This window comes from Pararge aegeria, chromosome 7 (genome assembly GCF_905163445.1).
Source record: "Pararge aegeria chromosome 7, ilParAegt1.1, whole genome shotgun sequence".
Taxonomy (NCBI): domain Eukaryota; kingdom Metazoa; phylum Arthropoda; class Insecta; order Lepidoptera; family Nymphalidae; genus Pararge; species Pararge aegeria.
In genome coordinates, this window is record NC_053186.1 from 9,715,537 (window position 1) to 9,732,122 (window position 16,586).

At 35.5% G+C, this 16,586-nt stretch overlaps 1 protein-coding gene across 4 annotated transcripts in view; it reads left to right on the plus strand.

Annotated features, from left to right (window-relative positions):
• Positions 1–13,512, plus strand: part of LOC120625298 (E3 ubiquitin-protein ligase SH3RF1) — a 36,324-nt gene extending 22,812 nt beyond the window's left edge. Inside the window, exons 7-17 of one of the 4 annotated variants that reach the window (XM_039892319.1) lie at positions 345–471; positions 1,200–1,278; positions 2,246–3,342; positions 3,561–3,751; positions 4,014–4,159; positions 5,004–5,136; positions 5,970–6,037; positions 6,709–6,890; positions 9,418–9,543; positions 12,438–12,542; positions 13,174–13,512. In XM_039892319.1, coding sequence (XP_039748253.1) covers positions 345–471; positions 1,200–1,278; positions 2,246–3,342; positions 3,561–3,751; positions 4,014–4,159; positions 5,004–5,136; positions 5,970–6,037; positions 6,709–6,890; positions 9,418–9,543; positions 12,438–12,542; positions 13,174–13,351 — 2,432 coding nt within the window. In that variant the 3' untranslated portion in view covers positions 13,352–13,512. The remainder of the gene's footprint in view (positions 1–344; positions 472–1,199; positions 1,279–2,245; positions 3,343–3,560; positions 3,752–4,013; positions 4,160–5,003; positions 5,137–5,969; positions 6,038–6,708; positions 6,891–9,417; positions 9,544–12,437; positions 12,543–13,173) is intronic. The other 3 variants (XM_039892320.1, XM_039892321.1, XM_039892322.1) reach the window with 3 other exon arrangements.
• The last annotated feature ends 3,074 nt before the right edge of the window (positions 13,513–16,586 follow it).

Here is a 16,586-nt window from a genome sequence, read left to right on the forward strand (position 1 = left end):
ACTTTCAATGTGCAATCATTATGACATTCTTGTTTACAAAAAATGAATAATAATTAATATGAAAAAAAAAATTGTAATGAGCATTGAAAGTTTCAGTTAAAAAAAATTCAATTTTATTGTGAAAAAAATGAGATTATGAGGCGTGCACTTTTGGATTTTCCAAATTTTTTGTATTATATTTCTAGCTTTTCTATACTTATTTTATTACCCTAATTTCGTAGTGGTGTACAAATAAAAAGTTTAAATAAATAAAGAAATAAAATAAATAGCCCTATTTTTAAACATGTACATTTAGTTTTATTATGAGAGACCTGTTAATATAATCGGCTGTTACATATTTCCAGGTGCAATAATAACGGTGCATCGGCGAGTGGACGAGAACTGGGCGGAAGGGCGTCTCGACCAGCGGGTGGGGATATTCCCCATCGCCTTCGTTGAGCTTAACCAGGCCGCTAGACAGCTTATGAACACGTATGCATATCAATATTTAAAAGACCCAATTTGTAGAGTAATGCCCGTTTTCATTAAACCTAAGAATCACCTTAATCGGATGCCTAGTGATTTAGGTGATTTCTAGAGATAAAAGACGATTCACGAACTCTTTATGTAAGGCGAAGGTTTAGGCATTGCGTTGTCCGTCGTTAATAAAATGGGCATAAGTGTTGAAATTAGTTGAACTCTAGTATAGTCCGAATCAAACTTAATGACTTCTCGAACTTCGTGCGTTTCGATGCGCAGATTTAAATACGTTTAGTGTTTAGTGAACCGCCGAATGGCAGTGGCCCATCCAAGTAGGATTCGGCGGTTCACCTCCATCGGGAAACTTCTGTTGAGTTTGTGCGAAAACAAGAAGCCATTTTTTAATCGAATCTGTAAATCGAATGTTTTTTTTGTTAATAAATATTTTTAACATTATTTTCAATTTGTATTAAGAAGCCAAATTCTAAATTTAGAATAATTGCCAAGCAATCCTAGACTTTTAATCAAGAATTACGGCATTCCTATATATTTAATAACTACATGTCAAATTACCTTAGTGCCTGAAGACCAAAGTGTGTGTTTGCCAGTGATGATTGAAATTGTTGGCATGCAGTCCTTCGGTTGACAGGTTGATGGTGATGAGTACAAAAGGTCCAAAAAGGTTTATGTTTTGTAGTACAGCCTTTATATAATTTATCAATTTTTTTTTGTTATTTCAGGGCACCTTTAAATCGGCCTGTCCCACCTATACCAGATCACACAAGACCCAGCCATTCGGAGCATAGACATCATGCTCAGGTATTTTTTTACATGCTAAATTATTCATCTGGAAGGTGCTCCTTATGTAAGCAGCCCCGAAAATAAATTATTTGCACCCTAGCTCTAAAACTATTAGTATAAGTAGTTTCCTTGTGTTTTTTCCTATTGTGTTTTGTTGCTATAAAAATTTTCTATTCCATTCTAATAGCATTAATATATCAGCCCAATAGACTTTAGGGAACTGGTAATGGAATCCGTTGATTTGTTACGGAATTCCTGCAACACAGGATCTTAGACTTTTTCAAGGTTGTATACCACCGGCGGTTTAGATGACCCCTCTTTCGCATTGTGGAGCGCTGTATGTATTTTAAGTGTGAGGTACCCCTAACAGGATAGCCTGCTACCATTTTAAATGTATGATCACTTTAACAATAACCATTTGATATTACAGTCAAGGGTTACCTCGAAGAAAAACCTTTTTTCTATAGTACTAATTGACAGACAAAGCAAATAGCCCACCTGATGGTAAGTGGAAAATTATGCAAGGAACTCGTCCTGCAACGCGCCGCCCTGTGTCCATCAACCAAAGTGTCCGTAATTACACCGTCACCCACGCTCTTATAATGCAGCTTAGCGGCAGAAATAAGCAGGGCGGTAGTACTTTCCCGGACGACTGTCACGAAACCGAATAAAAAAACAAGCCCGGGCGATTGGCGAAGTTTGCAGCGACCCTGCTTTCTGAGCCAAAGGCCGTGGGTTCAATTCCCACTACTGGAAAATGTCTGTGTGATGAGCATGAATGTTTTTCAGTGTCTGGGTGTTTATATGTATATTCTAAGTATTTATGTAAGTTATTCATAAAAAATTTCATCAGTCATTTTAGTACCCATAACACAAGCTAAGCTTACTTTGGGGCTAGATGGCGATGTGTGTATTGTCGTAGTATATTTAACATTATTATTTTTTTTAATGCGTTTAGTTACTAAACTTGTTATGTCTGTTTCAGCATCCCCATAGATACCAGCCGATGTCAATATCAACTCCAACCTCAGGCCAGAGCCAAGGCAACTACCAGAATATACCAACTATGAGCCAGTCCCATCCAAACCAAAACTACCATTCAACCCAAACTCCTATCAGCACACCAACCCCAATACTAATCCCACAGCCGGTCAACCATATCTCAAGTATAACCCACGGCAGTCTGCTCACTACCACAGCTGTGCCGCGGAATATTATGGAACCTACACAAAACAAGCATTCTTTAGACTTAATACACTTCTCAAATATGCACAATAAGACCCACCAATTAAGCACTATCCAAAGCGTTTCACGTATTGGAGAGAGCTATGACAGACTGCGAGCAGGGAAATTTGACAATTACAATTCAACGCCAGTGCATAAACTAGAGACTACATATCAAAATGTACGCACTCATGAACATTTCCCTGTAACTTCAGTGAACTTCACAAATAACAGTTCGGATTCAAGCTCCAGTGTGAACACACCTTCAGCTGGTGTTGTTAGTTCTACAACAACTCCCAATACGAGTTCAGATACAAGTACATGTGAAAGCGCTGAGCCAAGCTTGCCAAGTTCCCCGGATAATGCTGAACGAAGTGTTCTACCACCAACAAATAGCACCCAGAATAATCACAATACTCAGAACTCAATGGAAATAGATAATCAAGAAGCTCAGGAAACATCCCTTAATGCTTCATTAGGAGTGTTAAATCTAAATGAAAGTTCAACAGCGACTAATACATCTTTAAATGTCAGTCTACCACCATCTGAAAGCCCAAAATTGAATGCATCCGGAGGGAGCAACTCATTACAAAACCAAGTAGAGAGTCAAGAAACTTCAAGCAACAATGAGCCTTCTAGACTTGAAGTTCCAACTTCCTCAAAGAATGCTCTGAGATCCAGTGGTCCGGATTCAATATTGACGTTTGGTTTGGGATTGCAAGCTGCTTTATCACCGTCTCACAGTAAAGAGGGAAATTACATGGTGAGAGGGCATCGGGATCACAATCATAGAGACAGGGAGAAAAGACATAGTTTGACGCCATCGACACATTTGCAAGGGAATCATGCGCAAAATAGGTAAGCATTAGAAAGATTATTTATTACTCCACAAAGGAAGTATCATAAGTTTTACTACGTCTGTACTCTGTGTACTATGGCACTCAAATGGATGAAATAATTTGATTGTGTAATATGCAACTTCTTAAACCGAGAGAGAGAGAGATTAAGATTACCATATACGACGCGTTTAAATGTAATTTATTTTTTATTAATAAATATTCATAAAAAACATTTAGGCACTCAGCAGAGATCCTAGCAACGAGTCTTCTAGACCACGCTACGGAGAGAGAGCGCGACAGACCGGAGCGAGAAAGAGAACGACGTAGAAGAAGATCCCGTAGCAACGAACGACCTTTACCATCTGCTTATATCGCCCTTTATCCTTACAAGCCACAAAAACCGGATGAGCTCGAGTTGAAGAAAGGAGGTACGTGTTAATGCTTTAGAGTGAAATAGATAAGATATTTCTTGATAGAAAACCCAATACTATTAAGTGGCACTCGGTTTCGGGGATTAAACTCGGGACCGAATCTGGAGTCGAACATTCTCACAACTAGACCAACGAATAGTTCTTCTTCTTCTTCTGGGCAGTTTCCGCACGTAAGCGCTTCGCTTGTTGTACGTCAACGAATAGTTATGTCTAATTGTAACGCAGGCAGGATAGTAACAAATTAAATCAATGATCGCAGGCATCTACACAGTGACGGAGAGATGTCGAGACGGCTGGTACAAGGGATGCTGCGAGCGAGTTCAGAGGTGTGGCGTGTTTCCCGGCAACTACGTGGCGCCGCTTACCCCGTTAGCACCTTTACAGCCGAGGATTAAACATGATAAGGTATTTTGGTGCCAATATTGTTGAACCACACTAAATTGACATTACAAAAAAAATATATATCGTCGAATTAAAAACTATTATATTGACTCTAGCTTCCTTGGCGTATACATTTCTTGGTTTAAATTAGAAATGATTATTATAGATTGTTATTATTTAGTATTATCAGAAAAAAATGTAACATAAATAATGATGTATTTACGAAACTTATAGTATAAACCCAATTATTGGTATTAAGTTTAAGCAAAATAAGTAGAGAATACGAAAAAAATCTATTGACGCGGCTTGACATTAAAAAAAATCGACAATGCCGTCACGTAACATAGGCCACGCGCGACTTAATTTTTTTTATTAATGCTGTATTGCGGTTTACTTATAAGAAATAGGTAAAGGTATCACCGACCTTTTTTTTATATTGAAAGATTATGTATTTTTGGAGTATATAGTATTGACGCATGACTAATCAATTAGTCAGACATGCGGATAAAGACACCCCTGACTTGGTTTACAAATATTATTGTTTCATGCTGAAATCCTAGTATGATTGAAATAAAATATAGCCTATGTTTCTTCTGGATATAAAAGCTTTCTTACAGTGAAACAAAGACTGAAATCGGTTCAGTAGGTTTAGTTTATCTAGTAAAAATAAACAAACTGGTAGAGTCACTACAAACATACATACTTGACGTTTCAAAAGTGCTTATAAAGTAGCCCTACTCGAAATAAATTAATTTTGAACTTTTGAATTTTTGAATTTTTCAAACAAATCTACATATATACTAAATCTATATGTATACTAATTTAGCAAGGCTCAGCTGGTTCATAAGACAACAAATTATGATTCCAGAGCGTATCCAGCGCTGCAGCAGCCACCGCCAAGCCGACGGTAGCGGTGAGTTCAAGCGGCTCAAGCGCTGCAAACGCTACGTTAGCGCCCCCAGACGCTCCTCCAAGAGCGACCAGTCCTCTAGTTACTGCTGGTATGTATCAACATCGTCAGCCTTTGATCAACGGTGCTCTAGTTGTGCAGACCCATACAATCCTTTATTCGGTACTGGACAGATTCTAGACTAGTCAGATTTGCGATCACGCAGATTCGGGACTAGGCAGATTTACAATACTTAGAAAGTTTACAGTTACAGTTTTTTTTATACATCGTGTAACCGAATTACAGAACAAATCTGAAAAATGCATATATATATTCCTGTAAATTATTAAATCAAATGCAGCTTATTTATTTTTCCATACAAACGAATTCAACACATTCTAAGTGATTACTTATGACGACTCTATTGAAGATAGAAAAGACCGACACGCGCATAGTACCTACGCTAAGCTAAAGTGACAGGAATAGCATGATTTTAATTTTGCATGTGATGGTAGGACTGTATCTGATTTCTTTCAGTAAAAATTATGGCAGTGATTTACTCAAACACTATTTTAAGGTTTTCAGTTTCTCAAGTCTTAGAGACCGTACATAATGTACCTCTAAAGCCTGTGAAGTTTTATTTCGGTTTTAATTTACACGTTGTATATTTTTATTAGTATCTAGTTTTCTGTTAAGTATTAAAAATTATGAAGCTGTGCCTCGCTGCGGTGGTTTAGAGGACGTTTTATATTTTATTTAGTTTTCAATAGTTTATTTTAGGTTATTTTTATAAAACAATTATTGTAGCTTACTAAATAAATAAAATATTCTGGCACTTTGATTTACTTTTTAGGACGTTAAGCTTACTAATATTGGGTTACACTCGTAAGTTTTCTCGGTTTAAAACGTAAACACATAGTAACTCTTTTTTTTTCTACCATACAGCACAACCTTTGACATATCCGTGGCATTATCCTGTGCAGCCTCAACAAGGCACGCCAAGATCTGAAAAGGTAAGTTCTTATATTTCCTATTTGTTACCCGACTCAAAGAAATGCGAGGGCTTCTTAAACGCACACTCATTCCCATGTATAACCCGCGCCATTAAAGAATGGATTTTAAAAAGTCGGCCGTTGTAGTCCTATCTCGTTCGCACATTTAGGCGTAGAGACAGCACGTCATCCGCCGCCTTTTAAAAATCTATTCTTTGAAGTGTGCATATATATTTTACACAAACCTACACAACATTAAAAATAGATTTATAAAAGTTTATAAATCCATTCTTGAATGGCGCGGGGTATAACAACGATCACAATAATATGTAGGCTTTATAATTTTTTGTTTAAGCTTTTTAAAATAATGATTATTTCTTTAAATATATTAGTGATACTTTTTAAAGATGGTCCCAGTAACCCCAAATCCAAATGACGTAAAGTTAGTTTTAGTGGTTTCCATTTTTTTTTATTGATTTCTACCAGCTGTTGGCCGCGTTTATTAAGAGTTCATACAAATCCCGTGGAAACCTTTTATTTTACTGGAATATAAAGTAGCCTGTTACTTTCGTCATTTCTACTCTATGCCTGAAATAAAGATGATTGGTTGCTTATTTAGGGCATAAAGGAAGAACAAACTAATAACAAACACTTTCGCATTTATAATATTATAAGTAAGGATAACATTTCAGTCTAAGGACAAATCAAAAGCGGAGAAGTCCTCAATCTCAACCGGAGTGAGTCTCATGAAGCGGCTGGCGGCTATGAAGAAGTGCAAGTCCCCACCACCCGCCGGGTATAGTATGGACAACCCCGTGTTTGACGACGGTCCCTCCACCTCGCTGGTACTGCCGAACCACCCGCACCACGTTCGGTTAGTATGAAACTAAAAATAACTTGAGATGCCGCGATAAGATTGAAATCATATTATTAACGATGGTTATCATAGTTCTGTTACAAGAGTAATTATAATAAAATATATAGGTAGTTCCGGAATAGTCTCCAATAGTAGTTTATTTGCTAAATTATAATATTAACCCACTATATTATCTAGTCAGGTTTCTGACCATATCTAATCAGACTCTAAACTGTATCTAATCTAACGAGTCACTCGGACAGAATCCATTTATTTCAAGTAGGATTACTCTATAAGCATGTTTCTAAACAAATGTGACTCAATAAAAGAACCACTTTGATACGATGCTTGTGCCTCGGGCTACTGATAGCCACCACATCATCAAATGAGTTACTTATTAATGAACGATATTGTTTTCCGCGACATCGTATACAATTCTTCATTAGAACTTATTAGTGCCCTGCAGTTTTTTCGATGGTTACAATATTTATCATTATATTATGTCAGAAACGACAACCACTTTTCGGTGGCATCGGTAGAAATTATATATATATATATTACGATGCATACAATCGTAATCCAACTCGAAGGCGTTTTGTTGGGTCTTTTGACCCAATTAGAGGGCTCCTTACATTAAGTTCTCTAAAGTTCATTCCGTCTAGAAAACCTCAGAAGTAAAATTTTTTTAGTTGGCAAACCTAGCCTGCATTTACAACAGTACCTATACTGTGAGACTTGCACGATCGTCGAGCTATTTTATCTAATCTTTGATGTCTAAATAAAAAGGATATGCTTTGCAGTTCAGTCTTATTTACACTCCTCTTAAAGCACTGGATGAAGAAGTTTAAACAAACTTAAACTTTACCGTTACGTAAATAAAGTCAAATTTACTTTGTCGCTTTATACAGTTTTTTAATTTTTTTATAATTCGCCGCGAGCTCAGAACTTAAGCTTTATAACAAGGTAAATAAGATCAATTTTAAACTTCGTTCTAAAAAATAGCGTGCAAATCTCATACGAAAGGTATATATATATAAAACAATAATAGTAATACCCACATGCATATAACCATTGCGTGTGCATCCAGCATGTGTTTGTGTTAACGTGTTTTGTTAACCCTCCTATAACATCACCAACCCAATTTGCATTGTGTGTTTTTAATTAAAGCATTGGTCTGTTTTTCTTTTTATATACGAATATAGCCATTAGTTTATAATTAGTAAATAATAAGCAATTGCATGCGAAATAAAATTCAACATATTATCACTAGTTATTCACTTGATTATTCATCGCTTTGTAAATAAGCGCATTTTTTTAATATTCCGTGATAAGATTTAAATCATATTATATTCTAAACGACGGTTATCATAGTTCTGTTACAAGAGTAATTATAATAAAATATATTGCGAAATGAGGAAACACCTTTATTATTAACATAAAAACATACCAGTGCTTTAATCTGTGCAGCATCATGTAATACATAATCATTAATCACATTTGATACGTACATGTTTCGGTACAGCTGTTTGTATAAATGTATTCTTAGTTTTTAGGGTTCCGTAGTCAAAGTCATAGTTAGACCTGTGATGGTTTACCTGTGATGTAAAAGATTGATTTATTTAATTATTTACACCTAGTTAAAGATCGGGAATGCCTTCTAGCTTCCATCTTCTGCATTCACTACAGTTATGTTTTCTTCAAATATGTTAATTGAGCATCTTGCCAAATGAATATGTGGCTTTATTGACATGACTGAAACCCTTACGTAATCCTAAATAATTTAGATATACAACTAATATTCTATATACAAACAAATGGAACTAGATCGCATGTGAAATATGTAAGTACACGTATACGACCGAAATGTTATGAAATCGTCTAAAATTGTAAAGTGCAAAATCGGAAACAAAAGAAGCTATAGTTTCCTGTAAATATGGGTAATGTACGAAAGGTAGGTTGGGCAAAATAATGCTTTGTAATAACGATTGGAGTCTTTCGATACATTCGTGACTTATTAGCTGGCTACATCTATTTAAAAAAAAAACAACAGAATGCGATGTAATTAATGCGTATAACAACAAGAATAGATAAAAAATAAAAAACAAAGTTAGTAGTTGGCGGATATGTTACTAAAAAGTTATATCAACTGGCTAGAAAACTAGTGCAGCACATAATGTTTAACCGTAATTTTTCATGTCTTTGGTCAAACTGACTAGCTTACCCATTAAAATAACTGTCATAGTATAGCCCTATAACATACAAACAAAATGACATGTATGCAATAGACCATATAACAGTCAAGCTTTTTGTAGCCGTAAATCTCACGTACAATATAAAGCTTTATTATAAACTTGGCACAGTACAGTCGGCTTTCTGTAGTCGAATATCTCATGAGATATTATCTTATAAATAGTACAGTCATACTTTCGAACTATGTCTGTCTGTATGTATGATGCATCATCAAGTAAGTCGTATACGTGTATGTGTACTGGCACGTCGCCGGCACGTACGCACCGGGTAGTAGAGGCTAGTGGCACGCACGCAGGTCTGGCTCGTGCCCCTCGCAGCTGTTGCGCGCCCTCCCCGCGCCCCTCGCAGCCCCACCAGGCCACCCCGCGCACGCTGCGCACGCGGCACGTGGCACGCGGCACCACGACCACCGCTCGCACAGGTTTGCACGCACTCACTTAAACGCACACACACTTAGTGCGATGCCTTATTCAACGCACTAGCGTTGCGTCGTTGCAAAGGATTAACGCGTTAATGTGGCTTTTCATTTAAAATATATGGATAACATTGATGCGTCGACGCTGCGGCGATCCAACGCAACGCCACGCAACGCATTTATGACGCATAGCCTGTACCCTGAAACTCTGTCAGTTCGGAGTGGCTAGTGTGGAATTTACTACCTACGTTTACTCATTCAATCGTGTGAAAGTTACATACGATCTATATGGAATCGAAAAAGCTACATCTAGTGACAATTGCTTTTCCCAATATTGTAAATAGATTGGTAGAAAATCTCACACTCTCAATCACAGACTCACAGGTAATTTACAAAAGTTATACAACCTTGAAATGTATTTTTATACGAATATGCATTTAAAAACTTCTGGAACTTACTAATGAATCAAAGTTCAGAAAACATGTTATGCGTGATTTTGTATATATTGTATTTATTATCCTTACGAACATATATTGGCTAATATAGTTATTTAAAAAAATAAGCAACAATATTTATTTTCTACAATATAACAGTTAATAAGACTCAGAGTAATGTCTTTGCGAAATATTTTGCTATGCATTGAATACAAACAGGCTAACCAAAAATAAATTCTAAATTTAAATCTCACACTGTATATAATTTTACTGGCAGAAGCATGCTGATATGTTTTCACACACTCAAATATATCTTTTATACTTGTAACTTTAAATTTACTTTTATAAATTATATTGTGTTTTCTATTTTAGATCAAAAATCATTGTAACATAGTTAGATTTAGTTTTACACAAAAGTCTAAAATGGCAGGTCTAATATTGCTATCTTATTCACATAATATTATGGAAGAAGAAATTGTATGCATTCAGTTTTACAGATTCAGATTAACAAAATTGTTCTACAATTTTCTTATTACTTAATTAAAAATACCATAGAAACTAAACTGTATTCAATGAATTCATGTCTCAATGCTGGTTACACTGTCAAGCATATTAACACCGCACTTGACTGATTAGCGTATTATTTTATAATATTATACAATTATTTTATATGCTAAATCATTTTAATGGCTGTTAAAAAACTACCACAAGAGTGCTGAACGCTGCACGAATGTTCTCCAAATGGCGCCATACAGCCGCCATATTGAATTTAAAAAAATATATATAGCCAGTGTCTCTCAGGATGATGCACCAAATCTGTACAGGTTATCGTGGAAAAAAGAGCTTGACTCACATGAACCCTGGATGCATTATACTGTTACGATTTAACATATTTTTTGAAAGAATAGTGTTTTTTTAGATCTGTCAATTTAGTTTAACATGTAAATTATTCAAACATTCCTATTTTCATATTGTTTGTTTTATGTGTGTCTTGCTTGGTCACAATTTCGTTGCATTTTGTTGATTATCACTTTCCCTAATAGCATCCTCCGAACTTCACATTAAAATTATTGGGGTATCTTCGGAATAGCTGAGACTTAATATCTTATTTTTAGTAAGGTCAAACATTTCACATGTTATATTAATTACTTTTAAAAACTCAATAGTTAACGTCTTACATACTAACCAACTTATAAACTACCTTCTCATAATAATACATATGGCCAGCGTACCTGGGAATGTATGCTACCATTGCTTGTAATTCACTTACAATCCAATCAATAAGCTTCCAGTTAATTTGTTTGATACGATTAAAAACACAACAAATATGTAGGGGCAACCTTAAAGAATTTTAGTTTAAAATACCTTTATCAGTATACATATCAGTGAGAATGTTACGTGGGGTAAGGATCTGGTATGTTATATATGTACAAGTTGAAATCATTACAACTGTCGGGTCAGTTGTCGTTAATTGTTTTACTCTAAGTTCATTTTTATGAAGTTGAAAAAAAAACCATCAGTGTAAAACAAAATCTGGATCCCTTTTCTGCTAGATCAAGAATGGGATAGTAGTTATCGGAGATTATTGATGAAAGGATTTCAGTGTCGAGACTGATGCAATCAAACTTTTTGGGGTTCCAGAAAATCGTATGGTACATTTAGTAAGAAATGAGTTTAAAGACTTGCAATAGAATCAATTGATATTTCCGAAGGTATTTTTGGTACATACCAACGCATTACATATTGTTTTAAAAGAAAGTACATGTTACCTTACAATTACAAGCAGTGACAGCCTAAGAAGCAGTGATGGCCTAGTGGTTATGACCTCGACTTCACTTTCGGGGGACCGAGTTCCAATCCCAGCATGGACCTCTAACTTTTCTAAATAATTTGCGTTTTAAGAAATTAGAATATGACTTACATTAATGGTAAAGGAAAACATCGTGAGCAACCATGCCTGAGAGTTCTCCATAAATTGCTCAAAGACGTGTGAAACCTATCAATCCGAACCTAACAAACTACGGCGTAAACCCTTCTCATTGTAGGAGGCGACCTGTGTCCTTTAGTGTGCCCTGAATGGGTTGTTAAGATACAATTAAAGAATTTTTAATGACACGTCTGTGTGGAAGCTGTTAGAAACATTTTAATCTTTTATTTTTTATTAATCAACTACAAGTCAGCCATTGGTTTCAATCTCAGTCGTAAGTGAACATACAGTCTAAGAAGGTTTTGGACTATTTAAGGGATATGGATATAGCAGTTACATTAAACCCATAACCCATGATTGGTTTCTATGCGACATCGTACCGACTCGCTTAGTGGCACATCTTTCTCGGTAACTATAGCCACAACATTCTTCTTTTTGATGTATTTCTTAATTGTATATTTTATTATTCAGCTAAAATAATAATGTAGAATCTTAAAGAGAGTTAAGTTTTTGAAAGTTTTTTCCATGTGTCCTGATAGCAGGGGTTCCGGCGAGAGCGGCGAGTGGGCGGGGCATAGAAAGTCCGCCTCCCTCGACGTCACGGCGCGTCGGGAAAGACATCACTCCCAACCCATCAAAGAAAAGTAAGTCTTATTAAAGTATGAATAAAAGATACAGTAGTTTAACACCTTTTATCTTTCGGTATATGTAGAAAGCGTCGCGGCAGTGTATCGAGGCTATGTAAAATCCTTGCCACTAAGGCCAGCAAGGGTCCTTTCCCGTTACTAATGATGTTACAGTATACAGAGGGTCTTGTCACTTAAAACCTATTTCTGTTATCAAACCCTCCAGGCACTTACGGGTCGTCCATTAATCACGTAAAGCTCAAAAGGGGGAGGGAAATATAACTGTAAAACCTCTAAAGAGCTTCTTGTGATTGAACTCATACGGGAAAGTACCATCGCCGTGTTTATTTCTGCCGCTAATCAGCTTTGCCATGTTCCGGCTGAAAGGCTGGGATGCCGGTATAATTTTAGGTACTTGAAGTTTAACGTCACAGGTTGAGCGACACAGGGCGGCAAATAAACTTTGTTTATAGGCGACGTGTTCCGTGAATAAACTTTGTTTGTAGGCGACGGTTCTCCACTTCACTTTCACCATCAGGTGTAAATGGCACACTTGGTGCGCCAATTATTACTATTAAAAAAACTTGTCCACCTATCACCATTCTCCAATCCCTCACGTTATTAATGGTTACGTATTTTTTATTTCCAGATTCCGCTGCATAGTCCCGTACCCACCGAACTCTGAGTACGAACTGGAACTCAAAGTCGATGACATCGTAATTGTGTGCAAAAAGCGTGGTGACGGCTGGTACAAGGGTACGCTCCAGCGGACCGGACGTACCGGTCTTTTCCCCGCCTCCTTCGTACAGAGCGTACCGCCTGACTGACGTACCAGCCGCACTGGCTATAACTGTGTTTTTTATGGCTTTAGAAGGGACTATCTATAACGTTATGCCAATTAGAACGTAACGATAAAACTATGCTAACCATAGCATAAAGTTGTAACTTATGTCTATTTTTTCTTACCCGCCTTATAATATAAACAATCTTTTCGTGACTAAGTTTGTTTTTAAATTGTTAAGAAAATATAAAAAAACACTGAACTGATTAAAATTTTTTTTTATTATCTTTGTTTTATATATTTTATCACAATTGTTTTTTTTTACATTTTATAAACAAACAAACTTTACACTAAAAAGTAAAGGAAAGATTGTTTACATTATAAGACAAGTTATAAAAACGGAAAGTACGTTATGTTAACCATAGTTTAACATTATTAATAATAAATCGACAATCGATATACATCTCCCTTACTGCAAAAACGTAACTGTATTATTGCATAATTTATTCATTGGAGAGCGTACCGGTCTGTTACGCCTCCTTGCAAAGCTAGCAACCTGACTGAAGCATAACTCATAAGTTTTTCCAGTCTTCAAAAAGGACTATCTATTAAAAGTTCCAGTGACATTTTTTTAAATTAATGACTCTAGTTGCAAAAGTCGAGTATTTATTTGATCCTGGGAAATAACAAATGTCATTGAAGCAAAATGAGCGAAATGTATCGAAAATCATTTCGACGACGATAAAATCGATTTTAACAGAAAATACTTTTATCAGTGTAAAACCGCAACATTTAAATGAGTTCGATGTTTGTCGAATAATACTCAATATATATATAAATATAAAACAAAGTTTGATAAATAATGTTATACATAATTCCAAGACTTCATAACTTTATTAATAACATGAGTAGCGTACCGATAGCACATAAACAAACTTCGGTACTGACCCGCCAGATATAACGCGATTTAAAATGTATTTTGATAAATGAACCATTACCAATTCCATAGTAATGAATTGTTATTAGTTAAACTTATATTATTCGTGTTGGAATCGTAAATAATAATAAATTAAAAATTTTGAAAATTTAATGTTTCGTTATTGTTAGAGTTTGGAAATTTTAAAACTCATTAAATTGTTAAATAAAAAGTGAAAATAGCAAAATTTTACCTTGGTAACTTTTATTGAGTAAACTTAACATGACAAAAGTCTCATTTCGTAATTTACTTTAAAGCAAAAAAAAATTATTATACTGAAATTATACTATTAACCTGGCTTGGTTAGTAAAGCTTTTGTGTGTTATTTTAAAACTAAACAAAAAAATAATGCTCACTCAACTTGTGCGTTGCAAGTGTGCAAGTTTTAATATACTAAAACGTTATTGATACCATTTCAATGACCTTTTTTTATAGGATCGATACGCTTATTATATTAGTTATCGTTTTTTTTAAGACTCGCCTGTGTTCCGAGTACCCTTGAACCCTTGTAAGCAAGTTAGTACCATGAAGAGTTTCGATTTCGCTATATTAGTTTTATCTGTGTTCGGATATGCAAATGTATTAAACAGTTAGTTTTTATTACAGTTTTGTAATAAGAGACATAAGATCTCAATTTTTATATCAAACGATAAAATAGTCATATTTCAATACTTTAATTTGTTATATATATTATGATATAATGTATACAAATTTGTGGACGAAACTAAACTCACTCAGGTCTTTTTACATGATAACACTTTAAAAAAAATTTACAATAACTTATTTAAGGTACGATTACAAGCAATGATAGAGAAACCATGACATGAAACGTTCCTACACTATCACGGTTTTGTAAACATAGGTGGTAAGCAAACACACAAATGTATTATTGTGGTAGCAGAAGAGGTCAGTAGTTTTATGCCTTCTGGAATGTATTACCCCTCACAATGTACCCTGCAGAATAAGAAAGCCCTACTTTGAGCCCTGACCTGTCAATTTAGTTTTGTTTAGAGAGTTGTGTACAATAAAATATTTTGGACTAGTTCAAACAGAAATTGTTACTGAGATCAGAGGTAGACTGTGTTATACGATGAGAATACAAACACTAACTAGTGCTCTAGTGTCAAAGAAGATATAAACTGCGTCGTAGTGTTTGTATCCTCTTTCTACTGCGTTAATTATTGATTTTTCGTATTGCTTATTTTTAAAATAGCTTTAGAAACCTCCAGATTTAAAGATTGTTCTTTTGGACGGTTTAAAGATGATTTGTTGATATGAAGTTTTGAATCTATATGATTTCCATAATACGGAACACAGGTTAACATTAACCGTTACTATAAACACTGCCATATTAATGAATATTTCGTTAACATATATAAACGAGGTTTCGGAACTCCTTTCCGTTTAGGAATTCTTTAATCTTTATTTTAACTTACTTGTTAAAAGTTATTCCGATTAACAATTTGACTGCCCATCACGTGGAGGGCGTAAGTAGGCGGGCCGATGCTTCTTATGCCTTAGAGCGCGTTCGGCTAATATAATGCTAATAACACTCACGAAAAGTGAGCATTTGAGTAACATTCAAATGTTTATGGACAGTCAAGCTGTTTAGGTGTTTTTAGTGTCGGATCGATAGTACTTCCCGCAGCTCAACTGAGTTTTATGACCTTGATTATGAGATCTTGTGAGGCATTTAAAACGTGCTAAAAAGTGCAACCTTAGGATTAGGAAAATATAATGGTAGTAAATACAAACAAGAATACACACTCAAAACAATAATAATGAACCTCGAATCTGATCCTTATTGGGATACCAGAAAATGGCAGTAGCAAATTTTTTTAAGTGTTCAATTTCGGCTCGCGAGTGCAATATAAGTCGTGGTATTCGGTAATTATCACTAACACGTGAGAAAAGCTGTTTAAGCCAGCTACAAACTATAAGACTAAAGGCACTTTAGCCCTAAGGATGTTTTTGAATAACACTCGTTTTAAAACTATTCAACTTTTAGATTACGTTACATTGTCGAAGTGCAGTGTGATTTGGCACACCTAAAAGTCATAAAGCAACAGAGCAACTTTGATTAAGTAAATTTAAAGCACGCTCTATAGATCATAGCCGTAATCTCTTGTAATAGAAACCGGCCTGCGCCCAGCAGTGGGAAACTATGAAAGGCTGAGGATGGTGGTATGATTTTGTTGCGAATGTTTCGTGCCAGTTACTTCGTAAAAGTTTCTATGCTCACCAAAGGATACTCTGCTTTGCTCTGTTTGTAGGAGCGGTTTTCCATTAAGTGCTTCATCTGCTT